Source organism: Marmota monax, unplaced genomic scaffold, assembly GCF_021218885.2.
Source record: "Marmota monax isolate L192 unplaced genomic scaffold, Marmota_monax_Labrador192_F-V1.1 WCK01_AAM20220418_F8-fsc00001, whole genome shotgun sequence".
NCBI lineage: Eukaryota > Metazoa > Chordata > Mammalia > Rodentia > Sciuridae > Marmota > Marmota monax.
Window position 1 is genome coordinate 13,961,815 of NW_026693777.1, and position 22,092 is coordinate 13,983,906.

Consider the following 22,092-nt stretch of genomic DNA (forward strand, 5'->3'; position numbering starts at 1 on the left):
AAAATTGGGTTATTAGTTCTTTTGTTGTTGAGTTACAGTTGCATATTAATCCCTTTTCAGACATAGTTAGTTTTCTTGTAGTGTCTTTATCTGATTTTGGGGCAATGCTGGCCTCATAGAATGAATTGGGAAGTTTGCCTCCTCTTCAGTTTTTTGGAATAGCTTGAAAAGGATTGGTATTAATCCTTCTTTAAATGTTTGGTAGAATTCACCAGGGAGGCCATCTAGTCCTGGACCTTTCTTTATGAGGAGGTTTTTGATTACTGATAAGTCTTCATATGTGCTATATTTATTCACATTTTCTATTTCTTCTTGAGCTATTTTTTGTAGTATATTTCTTTCCAGGAATTTTTCATCTAGTACCAGGAATTTTTCATCTTTGTTGATGTATAGTTTTTCATAGAATTCTTATATAATCTTTCTTATTTCTGTAATGTCAGTAATAATAATAATAATATATTCTCTTTCATTTCCCCCTTTTTTTTGACATGGGCTCACTATGCCAGGCTGGCCTCAAATTCCCAAGACCCAATGCATGCTATGTTAGCGCAAAAAGACCAGGAGCAACACAAACCTCATAAATCAGCTCCGCGCTTTATTCAAGAACAAAGTTTCACACAGGAGCAGAGGATATAGGAATGAAATGATGCTGTGGTGGGACCCACTTTCCTAATGGAAAATGAACCCCTGAACAAAGAAAGGACCTGGGATTATATAAATTATTATGAGAGGTGGTCTAGTGAGGATATCAATTTTCTTTGGGCACCCAGGAATTTGGAGTTTGTTTTATGAATCAGTAAAGGGGTCAGTTTTAGTGCTTAGGAATTTTGGGTCTCTTTTATGGGGCGAAATGGGAGGGAGTCTAGGGTCAGTGGTCAGTTTCTGGGATTTATCTTACTGGACCTAATGGAGGGCCTGGGGTCAGTGGTTGGTATCTGAAGGATTTGTTGACAGAAGGATTAATGCTTCAGCCTCTTCCCAGAGACCGCTTTTCCAGGTCTGATGGACACCTCTTTCTCAGGATTTGTTTTATCACCAGGAAAGAATGTATTGGGAAAGGATAAATGCTCTCAATGGATGGCTTTTCTTCTCACTTCCCTTTTTCCAGGTCTCACTACTTTTGGGGTTTGTCATTTTCCATATCTAATATGCTAGGCAAGCACTCTACCACTGAGTTATATCATCAGCTTTTTTTTTTTATTTCTTAGTCAATTTAGATCAACATTTGTCCATTTTTTTTATCTTTCCAAAGAAGCAACTTTTTTGTTTTATTATTTTTCTTGACCTTTTTTCCTATTCATCTTCTCTCCGTGTGTGTGTGTGTGTGTGTGTGTGTGTGTGTGTTGCTTAGGGGTAAATCCAGGACCTTATACACACTAGGCAGGTGCTCTTTCACTGAATTACATCCCTAGCCCTCCCCTTCAATCTCAGTCATTTCCTTCTTTTACCTTTCTCTTTCTAGAGCCTTATTGGGTACAGTTTTGTTATTTATTTGAGATTTTTAAAAAATGTAAGTATTTACAGCTATTAATTTTCCCCTGAGCCCTAACTTTGCTATATCCCATAATTTTTGCTATTTGTTTTCATTTTTATTCATTTCACAGTAATTTCTAATTTCTCTGGTAATTTTTTTCTTTGACCGATTAAGTTGACAGGATTTGTTGTTGTTTTGTCTTGTTTTCTTTAAGCACTTTAAAGATTTGATAATACACTGCTTTTTGGCTTTAATTTTTCTCAGGAAAAAATGGACTCTCATTTGTGATTTTCCTCTTCTGTGAATATCTTTTTTTTCTCTTTATCTGCTCTTTATTTTTGCTCTTTAGTTATTTGATTAAATATGTTCAAGTATGCTAGGCACAGTGGTGCATGCTTCTGATCCCAGTGTATCAGGAGGCTGAGACAGGAGGATTGCAAGTTCAAAGCCAGCTCAGTAACTTAGTGAGGTTCTAAGCAACTTAGTGAGACCCTGTCTCTAAATAAAATGTAAAGAGGGGCTGGAGGTGTGACTCAGTGGTTAAGTGCACCTGGGTTCAACCTCTGGTACCTCCCCCAAAAAGAAGAAAGTAAAAGCTCAAGTATAGTTTCCTTTATATTTATCCTACCTGGAATGTGCTGAACTACTTGGGTTGACAAATTGGTATCTTATATGAGTTTTAAGAAGTTTCTAGTAATTATCAAATATTTGTTTTACACATTTCTTTGTCTTCTGGAACTCCTTTTACATGCATTTTAAATCATTTGATAATGGCCCACAGAGCTTGAACTTCCAGTTTCTTTCTCCACCCCTTCTTTATGTTTTAATTTGGATATTTTTTATTGATATACTGACTTGTCTTCACATTCACTGACCTTTTCCATTGTTGTGTCCAGTTTGCCATTAAACCCAGATAATGAATTTTTTAATTCTGACATCTTATATTTCATTTTTTTTTTAAAATTTTATTTTATTTATTTTTTTTAAGAGAGAGTGAGAGAGATAGAGGTAGAGAGAGAGAGAATTTTTCAATATTTATTTTTTAGTATTTGGCGGACACAACATCTTTGTTTGTATGTGGTGCTGAGGATCGAACCCGGGCCGCACGCATGCCAGGCGAGCGCGCTACCGCTTGAGCCACATCCCAGCCCCTTATATTTCATTTTTAGCGTTTCTATTTAGTTCTTTTTTATGGTGCCATGTCTCTGCTGATATTACCCTTTGTGTGTGTGTGTGTATTGTCCATCTTTTTCCATTAGGTCTGTCACCATGTAGGGATCCAGGGAAGTCTCCAGAGGCCCAGGAGACATCTATTGGAAACTTTCAGGTTTTGACTCCAGCACAGAATAGTGTAGCCCACGTCCCATGTGGGCTACATATCCAGGGTCATTCGGGTGAATTGGGTGGCATGAAGGAATCACACAGACATAGAAAATACCTTTTTTGGGGTGTTTTCAGGACAGCTCCTCCACCTCAGCTTTAAGCTCTCACAAAGGGGGGCAAGAGAAAAATATGGGAGGTAGGCGAGAAAGAGGGAGCATGTCCTGAATCCTGGTTTTTATTGAAGACAGCCATTGGATAGAGCATTCCATCCAACAAAGATAAAGGGTAGTATTAAAAAAGAACAAGAAGGCAGCCCACTCTCATTGGGTAACACCCACTCCCAGAGCTTCACTCCCCTGCTGGGTGTAGGTGAAGTCCACCTGCTTTTGTGCACAACAGAAGCCAGTCCCACATCCCCATTGCTCAAGCCTGAGGGTACCCTGCTCTTATGTGGCAGCTCCTGACAGAAAAGAATTTAAGGACAAGTCAGGTCTTCATAGCAAAGAAGGAAGTTTATTATAGAAAGTCAAAGTTTGTATTTTCAGGGCAGAATGTCAGTAATTTCATAAACAAGAAACCAGGACTTAAGGTCAAGCTTTTATTAGGGTACATAATTAGATAGACTATATTATTCGAAAGGACTGGTCTGCCAGGCATAGTGGCACACACCTGTAATCCCAGCAGTCAGGAAGCTGAGGCAGGAGGATCACAAGTTTAAAGCCAGCCTCAGCAAAAGCAATGTACTAAGTTACTCAGTGAGACCCTGTCTTTAAATAAAATTCAAAATAGGACTGGGGATGGGACCCAGTGGTCGAGTACCCCTGAGTTCAATCCCCAGTACCAAAACAAAACAGAAAGACTGGTCTTCTTTCATGGCTAGAATTGAGGAAGATCATGTTTCCACTTAGGGGATCTGGTCTGGTAAGTTTCAGCCTATATTAATGATCCTGGGAGGTTAGGTAGTCAGGTGACTGTGATAGAGTGTCATGGTCCAATCAAATGGCTGATTTCTTTCTATCGAGGTCTTTTTTCTGTTTTGTCAAATTCCAGAAAGCTTACAGGAAACTGGAAAGTTACAAAATAATTTATGGGCTGTTCATTGAATCATTATATTTTTTTTTCTGTCTCTTAGACTCCTTTGTCTGACTCAAGAGTTGATTACAAATTATTTGTTCTAAAATCTTTACTCCTCACACTTCAGATAGAGCCCTAATATCCAGAGTATACAAAGAACTCAAAAAATTAGACAATAAGAGAACAAACAACCCAATCAACAAATGGGCCAAGGACCTGAACAGACACTTCTCAGAGGAGGACATACAGTCAATCAACAAGTACATGAAAAAATGCTCAACATCTCTAGCTGTCAGAGAAATGCAAATCAAAACCACCCTAAGATACCATCTCACTCCAGTAAGATTGGCAGCCATTATGAAGTCAAACAACAACAAGTGCTGGCGAGGATGTGGGGAAAAGGGTACACTTGTACATTGCTGGTGGGACTGCAGATTGGTGCAGCCAATTTGGAAAGCAGTATGGAGATTTCTTGGAAAGCTGGGAATGGAACCACCATTTGACCCAGCTATTCCCCTTCTTGGTCTATTCCCTAAAGACCTAAAAAGAGCATGCTACAGGGACACTGCTACATCGATGTTCATAGCAGCACAGTTCACAATAGCAAGACTGTGGAACCAACCTAGATGCCCTTCAATAGACGAATGGATAAAAAAAATGTGGCATTTATACACAATGGAGTATTACTCTGCATTAAAAAATGACAAAATCATAGAATTTACAGGGAAATGGATGGCATTAGAGCAGATTATGCTAAGTGAAGCTAGCCAATCCCTAAAAAACAAATGCCAAATGTCTTCTTTGATATAAGGAGAGTAACTAAGATCAGAGTAGGGACGAAGAGCAGGAGAAGAAGATTAACATTTAACAGGGATGAGAGGTGAGAGGGAAAGGGAGAGAGAAGGGAAATTGCATGGTAATGGAAGGAGACCCTCAGGGTTATACAGTGGAGGAGGTAGAGAGAGAGGAGGGGAGGGGAGGGGAGAGGTGGGGAGGGGGGAGGGGGGAGGATGGGAAAGGCAGCGGAGCACAACAGACACTAGAATGGCAATTTGTAAATCAATGGATGTGTAACTGATGTGATTCTGCAATCTGTGTATGGGGTGAAGGTGGGAGTTCATAACCCACTTGAATCAAAGTGTGGAATATGATATGTCAAGAAATTTGTAATGTTTTGAACAACCCACAATAAAAAATTTAAAAAAAAAATAAAGTTAGTCCATATATCAAAAAAAAAAAAAAAAAAACCAAACAACAAATTATTTGTTCTACAGTTTAACAGGGATATTTTTCCTTTAGAGATTTAGTCTTCTCTCTGTATCCCTAAATTTCTACCTCAGGTCTATTAGCATTTTAATCATGGTTTTGTCAACAAAAATTCAGTAGGAAAGAATTTCAGACAAAAATGGAAGCTTTATTTCAATAAGCAGTTTCCTCACCAGGGAGACACAGCCTTCCTTACAAAAGGAAACTGTTCCAAAGGAGCAAAGAGAGGGACTGGCTAATATAGATAAAGTTCCAGACCAGGTACCCACTAAAGACTGTTATGCAAATGAAGGATGCAAGCATGCTCATTCCTAATTGGTTGATATTTAATTTTGACTGCAAATAATAGTTCATTGTTCAGGTTTCCGTGATGAAATAGGACTTTTCAGACTATTTATCTTGGCAGCTGAACAGGAACACACCTGGACAAAGGCCCAAAGTTCAGTTTGTGGTTCTTCCAGGAACACAAAGTTTGAATATGATCTCCAGTCAGCAAATGGCTACCAGATTCTGCAATTTAGGCACACATTTAGCTACCTAGGACCTTTCTTGGAGAATGAGCTTTTCTTAAAATTAACAGTTATTTTAAATGACCGTTTCTGATAATTCAGGTTGTCTGACTACTCTGTGTCTACTTTCGTTGACTCTTTTCTCTCTTGATCATGAACCACTTTCTTTTTCCTTTTTATGTATTTTGTTATTTTTTATTATATACCAGACATTTTATATGAAAGAATAGTAAAGATTGGAATATATTTTCTTTATCTCCAGAGAGGGATATGCCAGTTCTTCTTTTTTTAGACTGCTAGAATGGGACATAAGTCAGGCTAATCTGTAGTTGATCTGTGTTTGGGCTGTGTTGTAGCCTTAGTTTTATCCATTTTTACCAGTGGCTTAAAATGTTTTGAGGCAGGGCAGGTCTTTCATTAGAGACCCATATTTAAGAACTGAAGATTTCAGCTATGCTGCATTCAGCTGCATTCAGCTGCATCCCTACCTCTCAAAACTATGAGAGATCTATGTTTTAAAACCAGTTGGTAGGTCCTTGGGTCCCTAAGAAGTTCTCTTTGCTCTGGTATCCCACTCAGGCTTTCTGCAATTTGAAAGAGATCAGCTTTTCATCTCCTCCCCTGACCTTTGGAGTGAACACCCTATGTGGTATAGTCTTGGCATGCCTCTCAGGTGTTTCTTTCAAATCTCCTGTCCAGATCCCAAACTTTAATAGTTGAAAGCTGAAATTGCCTCAAGCAGGTTTGCTCAGCAGTCCTCCTCTTCTTCTGGCTCTCCCACACACCCCCACCTCTGGTGATTGAACCCAGGGCATTTTGAATGCCAGGCAAGCATTCTATCACTGAGCTACACCCCCACCTCCTGCTTCCAGCTTTTGATAATTGATCCTGGGCCATCCTTAGAAGTTTGCAAAAGAGGTGTGGAAATTAAAAACTAAAAAAAAAAAAAAAAAAGAAAAAGAAAAAAAGGGTTCCAACTCCTTCTGCAGCTGGGTTTTTTAAGATTCTAATTTGCCATGCCAGCCTACATGTACCTGTTAATACAATGAGTGGTTTCCCTTTATAATCTCTGTGTGTATTTGTTTCTATTTCCTCCTGTTACACATTGGATGAATGCAGCTGTGGGTCTCTGCTGTTTGAGAGCTCATCATTTTCTGAAATTGGTTCATTTAGATCTCTGTTCTCTCAGCTCTTTGATTTAGTTTTTTTTTATTTTTAATACAATACTTTTGTCATTTATTTGGCTTATTTAGGTTCTTAGGGTGAGAGAAAAGATCTATTTCAATGAACAAATGAGAAGCAAACCAAAAGTGTGTCCCTCTGTATTGTTTTTCAGATTAATATATTTTGGTGGTTATGGGTGCAGGAGACACAATGAACTTCAAGACTGTTTTGATGTTCATGATGCATCTTGGGTAAGAAAGTAATCACTCCTTACATTTGCTTTTAATTTAGCATAGCCTGTAAGTCTTAGAAATAATGAACCTAATATTTCTCATTTTAGGAGCTACCAGTTGACACTATGTGAAAAAATGTATTTTTACTCTTATAGATTTGGATTCAGTCAAGGAAGATCTCTCATATTTTGATAATAACTTTCATTGTTCCTCTCACTAATTTTTCTTTCTTCTTCTTCTTCTTTTTTTTTTTTTTCAGTACTAGAGATTGAACCTAGGGATGCTTTACTATTGAGCTACACCCCCAGCCCTTTTTATTTATTATTTTGAGGCAGAGTTTCAGTAAGTATCCCAAGCTGGACTCAAACTTGCTATACTCCTGCCTCAGCTTCCCAAATTGCTGAGAACATCAGACGTGTGTCACCGTGTTCAGCAGAATAATTTTTTTCTAATATCATTAATCACTTATACCTGTTTCTGTTAAATAAATAGATGCTTTAACCTAACTTGGGGGAATTTTGTTTTTTGTTTATGTTTAACCAAAATGGCTATTATTGACAAGCCTCCTATTGGACACACACCAGAATTTTTCATAGCTCAGACTGGCTTCTACATAAGAATGAACTGGGGGAGGTAGTACATCTGTAATCCTAGCACCTCGGGAGGATGAGGAAGGAGGGTCACAAGTTCAAAGCCAGCCTCAGAAATTTAGCAAGGACCTAAGCAACTTAGCAAAATCCTGTCTCAAAAGAAAAAATAAAGAGGGCTGAGTATGTGGCCCAATGATAAAGTACCCCTGGGTTCAATCCCCAGTATTGCAAAAGAAAAAAAAATTGTTCTCACCACCAAAAGATACACAATAACTCTTTTCAGTTTACCTTCTTTTGAATTTTATTATCATTCTACATTTTCAATGTAAATGTATATAGGTATCTTTAATTCTCCATGTTTCTGCATATTTGAATTTTTAAAATGAAATATTTTTAAAACTCTGCTATTCAAAATATTATTAATAATTTTCAAGAATATAATTTACTATTATTTACACCTAGTTATCTTTACTCATTGGTGAACTCAATTGTTTTTCCTCCCCTAGTACAGTTAACCTAATGAACATGTCCTGAAGTTTCTGGAGAACAACTAGATCTTTAAATTTGGATTCTAATCTAAGTAAATTGTTTGGTTTATTTGACTTACTTGATAAGTCCTATCAAAGATACATGAAGCTGGGTTTGGTGGTGCCCGCCTGTAATCCTAGCAATTTGGGAGACTGAGACAGGAGGATTGCAAGTTCAAAGCCAGCCTCAGCAATTTTTCAAGGCCCTAAGCAACTTAGCGAGACACTGTCTCAAAATTTAAAAAAAAAAAAATTAAATTTAAAAGACGGGCTGAGGTTGTGGCTCAGTGGTAGAGCACTTGCCTAGCATGGGTGAGGTACTAGGTTCGATTCTCAAAATCACATATAAATTAATAAATAAATAAAGGTCCATCAACAACTAAAAAAAAAATTAATTTAAAAGAGCTGGTGGATGTGGCTCAGTTGTTAAGCACCACTGGGTTCAATCCCTGGTAACAAAACAACAACAACAAAAAGATAAATAATACAGGTGTAGTACCTTACCCCTGTAATCTCAGCTATTTGGAAGACAGGTAGGAGGCTTGAAAGTTCAAGGCCAGCCTGGTCCATTTAGAAAGACCCTGTTTCAATAAAAAGGGGTGAGGATGTAACTCAGTGGTAAAGTACTCCTAGATTCAGTCCCCAGGACCATCAATAAGAAGGAAAAAGAAGAAGATAACAAGGACAATAAGCAAAAAGCATAAGTTTGACTCACAAGAATAAATTGCTTGGTGGATTAGAAGTGATTGGAACTTTTTGGAAAAAGTATAGCCCTGTATAACCTGTATAATCTATATAATTTATTATGGCAAGGATTAATTAGGCTTTGAGCATGTGTTTTAAGGAAAAAAGGTTCCAAGATGTATAAAATCATTCTGTCCTGTATAAATCCATTCTGTCCAATTATTTTTTGGTTGGCTTTTGTTGTTGTTATTTTTTTGAGATGGGATCTCACAATGTTACCCGGGCTGGTTTTGAACCCATGAACTGAAGTAATCCTCCTGCCTCAACCTCCCAAAGGTTGAGATCACAAATATGTGCTACTGTCAGCTTGTCCTCAAAATTTTAAAAAAGACAATCCTTTGAGAAAATGTAAAAATTGTCTACAAATAAAATTATGATTCACTGCAAGCAAGCAATTATATGAGAAGAAAAGTTGTCCCGTGATGTTACTACTTGTCTGAACACCATACTTTTTGGGACACTGGTGTGTGCATTAACTCGATGACTGTGATAACACTTAACTCCATTGTTGTAAATGTTTTTTATTTTTATTTTACTAGTAAATATGTGCCAAGCTGTAACAATAATGTAAAAATTATAAAAGCTTTCAGATATTTTTAAAATTTCTGTTTTAGGAAGAACAAATATTCTGGGGATGGCATAATGATGTCCATGTATTTGATACAAAAACACTGACTTGGTTTCAACCAGAAATTAAAGTAAGTGTTGCAAAAAGTATCCTTCATATTCATATATTCATTGATACATTTTAAATCTTTTAAAAACTCAGTTATTTGGATTTATCAATTGGGTTTATAATCACATACAAAGTAGTTATCTTGAATCTGTCACCAACACCATTTAAAAGAAAATCATATATAGCCAGGTGAGGTGGCATGCATCTGTAATCCTGGGAACTCAAGAGGCTGAGGTAGGAGGATCTCAAGTTCCAGGTCAGCTTGGGCAACTCAGTGAGGCCTTGTCTGAAAATTTACAATTAAAAAAAAAAAAAGGTGGAACTGAGGATGTAACTCAGAGGCTGAATGATCATATGTTCAATCCCTAGTGTCACCAAAAAGAAAGAGAAAAAAAAATTTCTCCAGATCAGATAAGATTTTCTAGAAAAAAAAAATCTTTTAAAGAGATGCCATTGTGATTCTTTTTGTTTCTGTCATCATTCTTTACCCACAAGTAACATGCCCTAATTTGATAAAAATTCTTTTAAAAAGTCATTGTATTACAAAGCCCATGATTTTAAACACCATTTTTATAAACCCTTAAAATCAGAGCAACATACAATTACAGCATGACAAAAATACATTATCCTTGTTTTTTCATTTGCTAGTAACCAAGCACAAATTTAAATTAGTTTAAGCAATTTGGAGTGGCTCACACATCCTACACAGACCAGCACACCAGGAACTGGAGCACATTTCTCAACACCATCATAATACTTTTCATGTCTCTTTGTGTCTGCTTTTCCCTTTTTGTGTTCTTGTTTCGCTACAGCTACTGCAGAACAGCTGGGGCCATTTAGGAGAGAACAGGGCCCTGGCTATGCCAGTACTTCTTGGTATAATGCTCTCTCATTGCCTGTAAATTAGTCTTAGAAGAAGACTCTGGTTCTACCTGGTATTGTCCCTACTCTTTATAGGACCCCTGTTACCAAGGGGATAACTTGCTGTGTCCACCCCAGGGAGAGCAGGGTATTATGATTGATAAGCTCAATATCCAAAGCCTTACACATACTAAGGTGTAATTGAGCCCAAGGCTTTACACATCCTAGGGTGAACAGAAAGGAATGCTAAGCAGGCAAAACTAACATTGTCTATTAGTATGCACAAGTGACTAAAAGTTTTCACAGTCCAACTTCTGTTGGTGAAAATCATGGAAAGTGCTACAATATTAAGTGTTATAGAATTTGACCTTCTCTGCAATCTCTTTCCAGGCAGTAAATTTCAGGTTTCCAGTGCTTTTCTGTTCTCTTCATTACATTTCTAATTGTAGAACTAATCAGCTGTCAGTTATTTATAGTTGAAGATTGAATTTTGCTTCAATCAGCATTTGAATTTTAAGATTTGGGTTTTTTATTAATGGAGTAAGAGAGTTTTACCTCTGTTAAGATTTCCTGTCAGCAGGTAGGTGGAGACAAATATTAGTGGATCTAAGTTTACTGAAACTAATCCTAGATCTCTTTGAGGCCTCTTAACCCTCTATTTCCTTAGAAAATAAGTTAGAACCTGGAGCTTCTGTGATGGGATAATAATAAAAGCTTTGTTTTGATAGAAGGGCTAGAAACCAAAACTCTCCAATGGTTCTCTTTCATTTACTTAAGTGTTATATAGGTGAAATCTGAATTATTTCTTATCAAGTTGAAACAGGTATTCAGGTAATCTTAAAATGAATAGTAAGTTATGGTGTTGGATGTAGAGCTTAAATTTTCCATGTCCGCATTTAGTAGCCAGTGAGCTGAAAATGTTCATAATGCATCTTGGGTAAAAATATAATCACTCCTTACATTTGCCTTTAGTTTAGTATGGCCTGTAAGGCTTAGAAATAATGAACCTAATCTTTCTCATTTTAGGACCTACCAATTTGCCAAAACTGACACTATGAAAAAAAATGTATTTTCACTCAATAGATTTGGATTCAGTTGGAGGAGGGTCTTTCATCTAGTGGTAATTGCTTTCATGAGTTGCAGGATAATTTCTTTTCTTACATCATTAATCACTGATACCTGATTCTTTTAAATAAGTAGAAGCTTTAGCATAACTTGGGGAAATTCATAAACACATAGAATTGTTCAAATTATTCTTCCTTCAAATTTCTCTCCCTCCCTTTCTTCCTTCTGTATGTCTACCTTTCTTACTTTTTTAAAAAAAATACTTTTTAGTTGTTAATGTACCTATATTTTTTATTTATTTATATGTGGTGCTGAGGTTCAAACCCAGTGCCTCACACATGCTAGGCAGGCGCTCTGCCGCTGAGCCACATCTGAGCCCTACCTTTTTGTCTTTCATACTGAGAATTGAGCCCAAAGCCTTACACATGCTAAGAACAGGCTCTACCCGGAACTACATCCCCAGCTCCTTTTCCTTAAAATCTTATTCATTTATCTACCCATTCTCTCTTTTACCACCAATTAAGAACTTTTCTAAAGAAAAGATCTATTATTTTTTCAAAGTAAAATGTAGAGAACAGTTATTTAGTGTTAAGAGTTTTAGGAAGCAATAAAGTACTGTTTGACAAGGCAATAGTGAAATTCTTATGAATTTGAGGAGTTTGGAGATCATATTTAATTTTTTAGGCTCTGAGATCACCCACTATACAGTGCTCACTTCAAATTTTAACTCTGTGTGTGTGTGTGTGTGTGTGTGTGAGAGAGAGAGAGAGAGAGAGAGAGACAGACAGACAGACGGAGAGAAAGAGAGAGAGACTGAGTGTATATGTGACAGAATTTTTAATTTGATTTTTTTTATGGTCTTATGTTTCGATCCAAAATTTATGTGAATTTTATTTTGTTTAATAATGTCTGACATTTTAGAATAGCACATTAAAATCAGGAAGAGTAAATTTTATTCTTAAAGAATTGTATTTGCCTATATTATTATTTAGAATGAACTTCTGTGTAGGGTTTTTAATTGAATTACATAGGTATGGATAGCTTACTGATCAGGTGTGTCTCATACTAAGCATTGGAATGTGACTATATTACAGATGATTTAAGTCTTTGTACTCTTCTAATCTCTGCTTGCAGGGTGGAGTTCCACCACAGGCACGAGCCGCGCATACGTGTGCAGTTCTTGGAAATAAGGGTTATGTCTTTGGCGGACGTGTTTTGGTTAGTGTTTTTAATGGAAATGGTATTTTTATGTGTGGTACTTGTTATAAAAATTAGCCACTGATTTTGTGGAACAATGGAATATTCAGATAATCTAGAAACTAAAATGACATTTAATAACTTTTATTTATCTTTTATTTTCAAAACAGGCCATATACAAGCAATCACAGATGATTATAAATCATATTTTAATGAGGAAAATCCTTCACTTCAGTCCAGTTTCAGAAAAGTTTAATTTTTTATAATTTAAACCCTGTTAGTTTAAACCCATTTCTTCCTTTGCCCTTTGACACATTAATTTGGGAGCTCATATTAATTTTATTAATGCTTTGCATTATTTCCCAATATTTAAATTTCTGATGTTGAGTAGGACAGATATAGTCTATTTTTAATCTAAAACTAACATTTTAAGCCGGGTGTGGTGATACACGCCTGTAATCCCAGTGGCTCGGGAGGCTGAGGCAGGAGGGATCACAAGTTCAAAGTCATCCTCAGCAACTTATGAAGACCCTGTCTCAAAGGAACAAATAAAAAAGGGATGGGGCTGTGGCTCAGTGGTTAAGCACCTCTGAGTTCTATCCCTCATACAAAAAGCAACAATTAATATTTTAGACCATAAAAGATATAAAACACTGTCCAATTTAACATTTTTATTTTAGCAAACTAGGATGAATGACTTGCACTATCTAAACTTAGACACCTGGACTTGGTCTGGAAGGTAAGTTTGAAATTTTAGTATGTTTTAATCTGTAGGTGTGTGTGTGTGTGTGTGTGTGTGTGTATGTGTGTGTCCAGCCATAATCCAAATTTGTGTTCCTAAAATTGAACTGGTATTTGTTTTTCAGATTATATGTCTAAGCAAGGAATATACAGATGTAAACAGAACTTGTTCTTTAACTGAACTATATAAAACATGAAAATACTAACAGTTGAGCCAGGCACAGTAGCACATGCCTATAATCCCAGCGGCTTAAGAGGCAGGAGGATCACAAGTTCAAAGCCAGCCTCAGAAACTTAATCAGGCCCTAAGCAACATAACAGGGACCCTGGCTCAAAGGAAAAAATTAAAAGGCCTAGAGATGTGGCTCATTGGTTAAGTGTCTCTGGGTTTAATCTCTGGTACCATAAAAAGAAAGAAAAAACTAACAGTTGAAAATAAATTATGTGGGCTGGGGTTATGGCTCAGCGGTAGAGCACTTGCCTTGCAAGTGCGGGACTCTGGGTTTGATCCTCAGCACCACATAAAAATAAATAAGTGAAATAAAGATATTTTAAAAAAAGAAAATAGATTATGTAAAATTACTGGTTTTACATAGATTATCAAAGAAAAGGGAATAAAAGTAAGTTTTCTCTTATCAGATAAAAATAATTATGACAGTGTGTGGTAGAATGTAACAACATAATTGGTAGTACAAATTGGGGCACTTTTTTTTGGAAGGTAGCCTGAAAATATGTTTAAAATATAAAATGGAAATCTCAACTGCTTCGGAGGCTGAGGCAGGAGGATCACAAGTTTGAGGCTACCAGGACAATTTAGTGAAACTTTGTCTCAAAATGAAAAGGGCTGGGGATATATCTCAGAGATTGCTTCCATAGCATGTACAAGGTGCTAGGTTCAATCTCCACTACCTGAAAAAAAATACACATACACATATAATTGCACATATATAAAGACATACGTGTGTACGTGCGTGCGTGTGTGTGTGTCTGTGTGTGTGTATATAATTTCTTTGATTCATATTTTTCCAAAAACAATGACAAGGGTATGTGTATGTGTGTGAACATGTGTACATAGTTAAAAGATGTTTCAACATTATTAATAAAAGCCAAAATTGAAATTAATTTTCGTGTCTGCAAGTAGAGATTGTTTAAATCATGATACCTTGCCCAGTGGGCTGTTTTGCTTCCAATACCAAAGGAAACCATGTTTTACAGAAATATTATACAGCATATTATTTGAGATAAAAAAGTTACAGAACAGATTATATGCTCCCATGTATGTACTTTTAATAAATATATGCATTAAAGTCTTAAAGAGATATACCAAATTAATATTATTTCTTATTGGTGGGATACAAGATTATAAGAGAATTCTCCTTTTTAAAAAGTATTTTAGTGGTTGTTAAATGCTTTATGACCAAAGTGTTTCTAATAATAATTTTTAAAAACAATAAAAATATTTCTTTTTGGAAAAAATAAATTACATTCTCTAAAACTGGCCCATGTTGCTATGGCGCATTCCAGAATGCTGAAGAATAGTGTTTTCTTTTCTCCTGGTTTTAAAACTTTTTGCTTCCAGCTTTTGTTTATGTTTTTTATTTATGTTTCTGTTTTATTAAAGAAGAGTTTATTGGTTTGAAAATTTTAGAGTTTTATCCTGCATCTGCAATGGCATGCATACTTTTATTTTGAAGGTAAAGTAGCTAGTATTTTCAGGGGAAGATAATGCTTTCGGAACTTATACAACAAGTAGACCAGAGTAAAAACAATAGCATGTGGAAACCAGCTAAAAACACAAAATTAAACATGAAACAATAGTAAAAAAAAAATAAGAGACATGAAAATAATTGTGTCAAAAAATGGGAAAGTGTGTTTATTAATCAACAAAAGTGATGTTAAATATGCATTGTGAATTAAATGGAAATTGAAATTTAATTTCACTCTTTGTTCTATGAACAAGTGAAATGGACATTAAGTGGAAATAAATTGTTCAAGTTTATCTAAGAACTTAAGAATGTTTTATAAACACTCTGAGATGATTAAAAACCTATTATTTTGCCGGGTGCTGTGGCACATGCTTGCAGTTCCAGCAGCTCAGGAGGCTGAGACAGGAGGATTGAGAGTTCAAAACCAGCCTCAGCAACAGCAAGGCACTAAACAACTCCGTGAGACCCTGTCTCTAAAAAAAATACAAAATAGGATGTGGCTCAGTGGTTGAGTGTCCCTGAGTTCAATCCCAGTTACCCCCAAAATAATAATAAACAAACAAATAAATAAAACTTTATTTTGACTAATGCAGTTGAAATAAAATAAATTTAATTAAAATAATTAAATTTAATTATTTTCTCTTGTCATAGGATTTCTATTAATGGAGAAAGTCCAAAACATCGGTCATGGCATACTTTAACACCAATAGCTGATGATAAACTTTTCCTATTTGGAGGACTAAGTGCAGATAATATTCCATTAAGTAAGTCAGTTAAAGTTAAGCATATAAAATATCCTCTCATTCCTTTTTCTTAATTTTATTTCATGCTTAAAGTGAAGTTAAGTCTTCCTTTTTTTCTTTATCCCTAACTTCATGCTTGCATTGCATTAAGAATTGAAAAAAAGAGGTGAGATAGCTCAGTGGTGGAACATTTGCCTGGCATGTGTGAGGCACTGGGTTCAATCTTTAACACAAATAAAATAAAGTCATGCTGTCCATCTACAGCTGAAAAAAAAATTTTTTTAATTGGGAAGAGAAGCTCTCTGCTTCAATATCCTTGGATCTTCATGTACTTCTTCTTTTCTTAAGAAAAGAAGAAAAGGGTGAATCTAGCTGAATTAAAGCCCCTTACCACTGTAGTATTCTGTGATTCTGTGTCCTCCTGGGTTTTGATCCAGATGCTTATACTATAGGCTGGAATGGAGATTAGAAGACCAGCCTTCCTAGAAGGCTCTGGAAATACAAAGTGGAAAGCCAGTTTTTTCTCTTTTGTTATAGAATTATAAAGGAAAGTATTAGCAGAATTTTGTTAACTCCTTTCACTGCTGATCCTAATAGCTATGGGTTTTTTAATTGTGTTTTTCTTTAAGCAGTAAAATTGTGGCATCAGGGTAGATGAGTGACCAAGAATATTCACCTCTTGGTTTGAGGTGTTGGATGTATTGTATTTTCTTAACTCAGAAGTTTTCTATGGCTAAAGATGTTTTTATCAAGAAACCTATATAGGCTGGGGCTGTAGCTCAGTGACAGAGCACTTGCCTAGCACGTGTGAAGCATTGGATTCAATCCTTACCACTACATAAAAATAAATAAAATAAAGGCATTTTGTCCATCTACAACTACAAAAATATACTAAAAAAAGAAACCTATGTAACACTAAAATAATTTGTATAATTTTATATGGAATCTGGAAACAACTATTTTTCAACAGGAGATGTTCGTATCAGTGATGCATTTAGCGGGGAGTGTGGGCCACCTAATTTTAGAGCTGGTTGGAGAAATAACAATTCCTGGTAGGAGATGGTAATATTCTTGCAGATTATTTTTTCTCCAATTTATGAGCTTTTTAATTAAAAGAAAGTTGGAATATAATAAAAATTAAGATGTACATTTTGCTAGAGGTTGTTTAACATCGTTAACTTCACGAGATCTAAAGTTTTTAATTCCTATTTGCTATTTTTGGTCATTGACTATGGGAATTAAATATCTTAACTTTTAGTCTAGTCAGTTTCCTCTGTCATCAATTAAGTTTAAGATCTGATCATATGGATACCGAAGAATTATCCTCTATTGACTGATAATGGCATTGTGCTTATGTAGAGTGTTCATTTTTTAAGCAATCATACTGAAGTGTGTTTGGGGAAAATGATAGGAGATATAGGATTTGATTTATTATGAATTCAACAATAAGAATAACAGAGATAAATGGAACCCATTTGGCAAAACAGTTTTTTTTTGATGGATTAATGCTGGGGATTGAACCCAGGGTTTTGCAGGTGATAATAAGTGCAAACACTACTTCTGAGCTACACCACCAGCTCAAAACCTTGATAGTTGTTGCATCTAGGAGGTAGATCACTCTACTTTTGTGTGTGTTTGAAATATTTATGAAAAAGATATGCACACACAGGAAAGATAATCATATAAATGTAACATGATAAATATGGAAAAAATTAAAATTGTATCCAGAGGACTAATTAAACTGTCATAATATTTCAGGTGATGGTTGGATTCATAATACAATAACAAATTGTTGGAAACAACTTATACATTTACCTAACACAAGACCCAGGTAAGTCTAGTAGTTGACAAGTAGTAAAATAATTAAGAATTTTTAAAGTATTAAGATAAAGCACTCAATTTATACTGTTTGCCACTGAAATCATAAAACATTCAGAATGATATCTTTCACATGAGCTTTATGTTATATAATTCAAATATCATTTTAATTATATCTGACTGTTAAAAATAATCTATCTAGTTTTTATCCATATTTGCATATTTAAAAATGTTATTCTTTTAGGTAAATGTGAAATCTTGCCTGATAAATATGAAAAAGATAATTTAAAATATCTCATAATTTTAATATTTTAATGTTAATATTTTTAATCAGTAGATAGGAATAGGGTTGGCTTTAATAGTAGTAATTTGTTTTTAGAAGTTTAAAGAAATTTAATGAGGAAATTTGATTTCATATTGATTTAGTAGATGGCAAATTATTATTTTGATTACTGGTCTAATGTATTTATTAATGTGAATTTTTTGAAAAAGAAAATGTTAGATATTTGTAGTATATTATAATAAAAATTATAGGAACAGTATACTATTATTATATTAAAGAAACCACAGTAGTATTGTATTTCTTATTTTTTCAAATTTGGTTGAATAGTATAATAAAAAATATCTTCATAGGAAATTCAGATTCAGCACATAATTATCATTGTAGTCAGTAACAAATTTTATGCCTTTCCGTGCCATGTATTTCAGATTTTTTAACTATAGATGATTTATGTTAGTGTGCAGTCAAATTAATGATATGTATTTTTGTTATTTAATAAATGATAATTTTAAGTAACTTTTTTGAGAAAAAGACTTAAAATATTTATATATATTTTGGTATGTATATCTATGTTAATATTTACTATATATTTATAATCTATCAATATACTTATAATCTATAACTTATATTTACATATTTGATTATTTTATTTTCATGTATAAAATTCATTGGAATTTATTATTTTAACAATTGTGGCTTTTTAAAAATATATTTGTTTAATTTAAAGAGTTTTATATTAAGATATGGGGACCCAGATTTCTAGTCCTTGCTCAGTTACTGCTTAGTTTTTTGGCTTTAAAAAGTCACTTAAAGAAGCTGAGCATCAATTTCTTCATCTGTGAAATAAAGGAGTTGGACTAGATGATCTCTAAGTTTCTCCTAATTTTTGATTTTATAAATATGTTAATTATAGACCAAAGTGGTAGTAAAAATGTTTAATTTTTAAATTGCTCCTATTTTATATTTCAATTCTTAATAATTAGAGCAACACAACTATTATCAATAATATACTAGTTAGAACTAGAGCTATGTAAAGAGATTTCTTTTGATTCAGTTGATGTGTCATGTAAATAATATGCTTTATTAGAATGTTTAGGTGATAAGTTTAGAGCAGCTGTGAGAGGACATATACTATCAGTCTATAGAAAAAACATCAGGTTCCAAGCTAGATGTCACCAAAATCAAGGCAGGAAAGGCTTTCCAGTGTTCTTCGATGATGAAATCCAGGCCAGAGTTTCCATAAGGCAGATAAGACAGAGGCAGATCTATCTTCAGGTATGAGGTGAGGAGGAGAACAGGTGGGATACAGTTGAGTGTAAGGAGAACATATATATATATATATATATTTGTGTGTGTGTGTGTTTACTAATTTTTATGAAAGTGACAATTAACATCTAAATGCATTTTGTGCAAACTTTTCCAAGATATAATTTGAAATGTAAGCTGCCCAATTATCCTCTTAGAACTCTGAGACAAGGCTTCTTAATCTTAGCATTATTGACATTTTGAACCAAATAATTGGTTCAATAATTGTTGTTAGGGGTGTCCTGTACATTGCAAGATGATTAACAGCATCCTTAGCTTTTACCCACTAGATGTGAGTAGCACTGCCTTCTCTCTCCCCAAGTGATGACAACCAAAAATATCTACAGGTGTTGTCAAAAGTCTCCTTGGGGGACAGGTTACCCCTGGTTGAGAACCACTGTTCTACAGCATAACACTATCTTCAGGCCTTACCTTAGATAAAACTATGCCTGGTTCAAAGACCATCTGTAAATCCATACCTAATAACCCATATAAGTGGTTGTCAGCAAAGAACCTTTTTTATGTGTCTGTAAAAGATACGAGATAAAGTGTTGGTGTAGAGAGCCAAAAGCTCTGCTGGATCCCATGAGTATTGCCAAGGCCATTATATACATAGCTGTCTCTCTAGGAAATTAATCTATTCCTTTCCTTATATGGGGCATTCATTATATTCCATTTCTTTTACCTAATCTCTCTTCTAATCCTCTCCAAACCCACAACATAATTTGGGTTCTTGTTGAGAATTTATGCCAATTTGCATTCTAACATATAATTTGGAGAACTGAGCAAGTATTTCCAAAAGAACATATCTAATAACTTGATTTATCCTGGGTCCCAAGTGCATTTGTCATTGGCTATGGCATGATTGAGGAAAATATGTGGCTTAACAAATTGTACATACTCCTACTGTTTGCACGTGCAGAATTTAAGTAAAAGGGATTAATATGCTAAAAAATAAGTGATATGGTAATAAAAGAAATGACAATATATAATTGTTTTGGGTATCTATTACTCTAGCAATTTGGTCTATTAAGAAAAGTAATAAGGACTGGGGATATAGCTCAGTTAGTAGAGTGCTTGCCTTGCATGCACAAGGCCATGTGTTCAATCCCCAGCACCACCAAAAATAAAAAAGTAATGAGTCAAAGCAATGATTTTGTAAAATCCTTAGTTTCTCATGTGAAATTGAGAATCTGCATGTACTCTGAGATTTTTGAGAGGTAGAGCTTTTGGAAATTATGAACTTTATAAATAAACTATAAAATTTTTCTTGTTAAATAATGTAAAATTGGAGATGGACATGAGCTATCAGACCATTTACAAAAGAACATTAATTGCTCTACTCCTTTATGAAATAATTTGCATATTTAATCACTGAATAAATTATATCAGTATTTTGTGTTTGCTTTTGCTAATTAAGATTTTTTTTTAGCACCAACTGGGTACAGAATACCATATTGGATATTTTTTTAAAGAAGCATAAAATTAGCATACCCGAGTTTCAGTGGTTTGCTGGCATACAGTTACAACTACTCTCAAAGTTGAGGCACCTAATGTATAGCCTTTGCTGATTACTACAGGTGTAAATACTCCCTTTATAGCTGATTTCAAGATATTAAAATGATTCTGAGCTGGATGAAGATATGCACAATTGGTTCACCTAGCCAGTGAGCCTGTTTCAACATACCACTGTGGCAATTTCTGACCTCACAGACCTCATGGTCTTTTTAGGGAGCTGGAAGACAATTAAAGTAGTATATAGAGCAATTAATCTTCAAATGTGAGTTAGTAGAGCACAAAATAAACATGTAAATGTTGAAAGATGCTGATCAGAAATGGCAGCAAAACCAGTTAGATGGATTATTTGAAACACTTCCTTCATATTGAGCCTGTTTTTTTAAGGCCCAGAGAAAATGACTTATTCTAGGCTTAGGAAAAAGGGCAAACAACAGCTGGGGATATAACTCAATTGGTAGAGGGCTTGTGTACAAAGTCCCTGGGTTCAATCCCCAGCACCACAAAAGAAAAAAAAAGGGGTGGGGGGGACGGCAAACAAAAGCCTGGAAGTGAATATAAGTTTTTTCCTTAGGGTAAGCAAGGAAGCAGAGTTGGTTGAAATAGAGGACTCACTGGGGAGAGGCAAGAATTAACATTTGGGGGAAAAAGAAATAATGACTGATCATAAAATATTAGGCTAGAAAAAAGAGTTGGCAGCACAGATGCTTCCTAATCAGGAAATTCCCATGCTAACTATATTTTACACAATTTACAAGATATTTCAAAATAACTAGAAGAGTCTGAAGGTTCCTAACACATAGAAATTATAAATGTTTGAGGAGATAGAAATGTTAATTATCCTTATTTGATCACTACACATTGTGTACATATATTGAATTATTATACTATATCTCATACCTCATAAATATGTACAAATATGAGTCAATAAAATTCTTAATGGTCAGATAGTAAAAAAGTATTTGAAAAGTATTATTTATTAGATATATGTAGCTAGAGAGATTAGAGATTTATTTATTTATTTATTTATTATTTTTTTTTTTTTAAGAATTTTTTTTAATATTTATTTTTTAGTTTTCGGCGGACACAACATCTTTGTTTGTATGTGGTGCTGAGGATCGAACCCGGGCCTCACGCATGCCAGGCGAGCGCGCTACCGCTTGAGCCACATCCCCAGCCCGAGATTAGAGATTTAAAAAAAAGGAACATATGGTATTCTGTACCCAGAGTGATGAATGATTTGACAATAGAAATGTGAAGAGAGTAGCACATTGGATTTGT

The 22,092-nt window shown here is 34.8% G+C and overlaps 1 protein-coding gene across 2 annotated transcripts in view; it reads left to right on the forward strand.

Annotated features, from left to right (window-relative positions):
- Window positions 1-22,092, forward strand: part of Klhdc1 (kelch domain containing 1) — a 51,197-nt gene that overhangs the window by 18,648 nt on the left and 10,457 nt on the right. Inside the window, exons 5-10 of one of the 2 annotated variants that reach the window (XM_046461758.2) lie at window positions 6,983-7,061; window positions 9,519-9,602; window positions 12,641-12,724; window positions 13,384-13,442; window positions 15,802-15,914; window positions 17,652-17,724. In XM_046461758.2, coding sequence (XP_046317714.1) covers window positions 6,983-7,061; window positions 9,519-9,602; window positions 12,641-12,724; window positions 13,384-13,442; window positions 15,802-15,914; window positions 17,652-17,724 — 492 coding nt within the window. The remainder of the gene's footprint in view (window positions 1-6,982; window positions 7,062-9,518; window positions 9,603-12,640; window positions 12,725-13,383; window positions 13,443-15,801; window positions 15,915-17,651; window positions 17,725-22,092) is intronic. The other variant, XM_046461759.2, reaches the window with a different exon arrangement.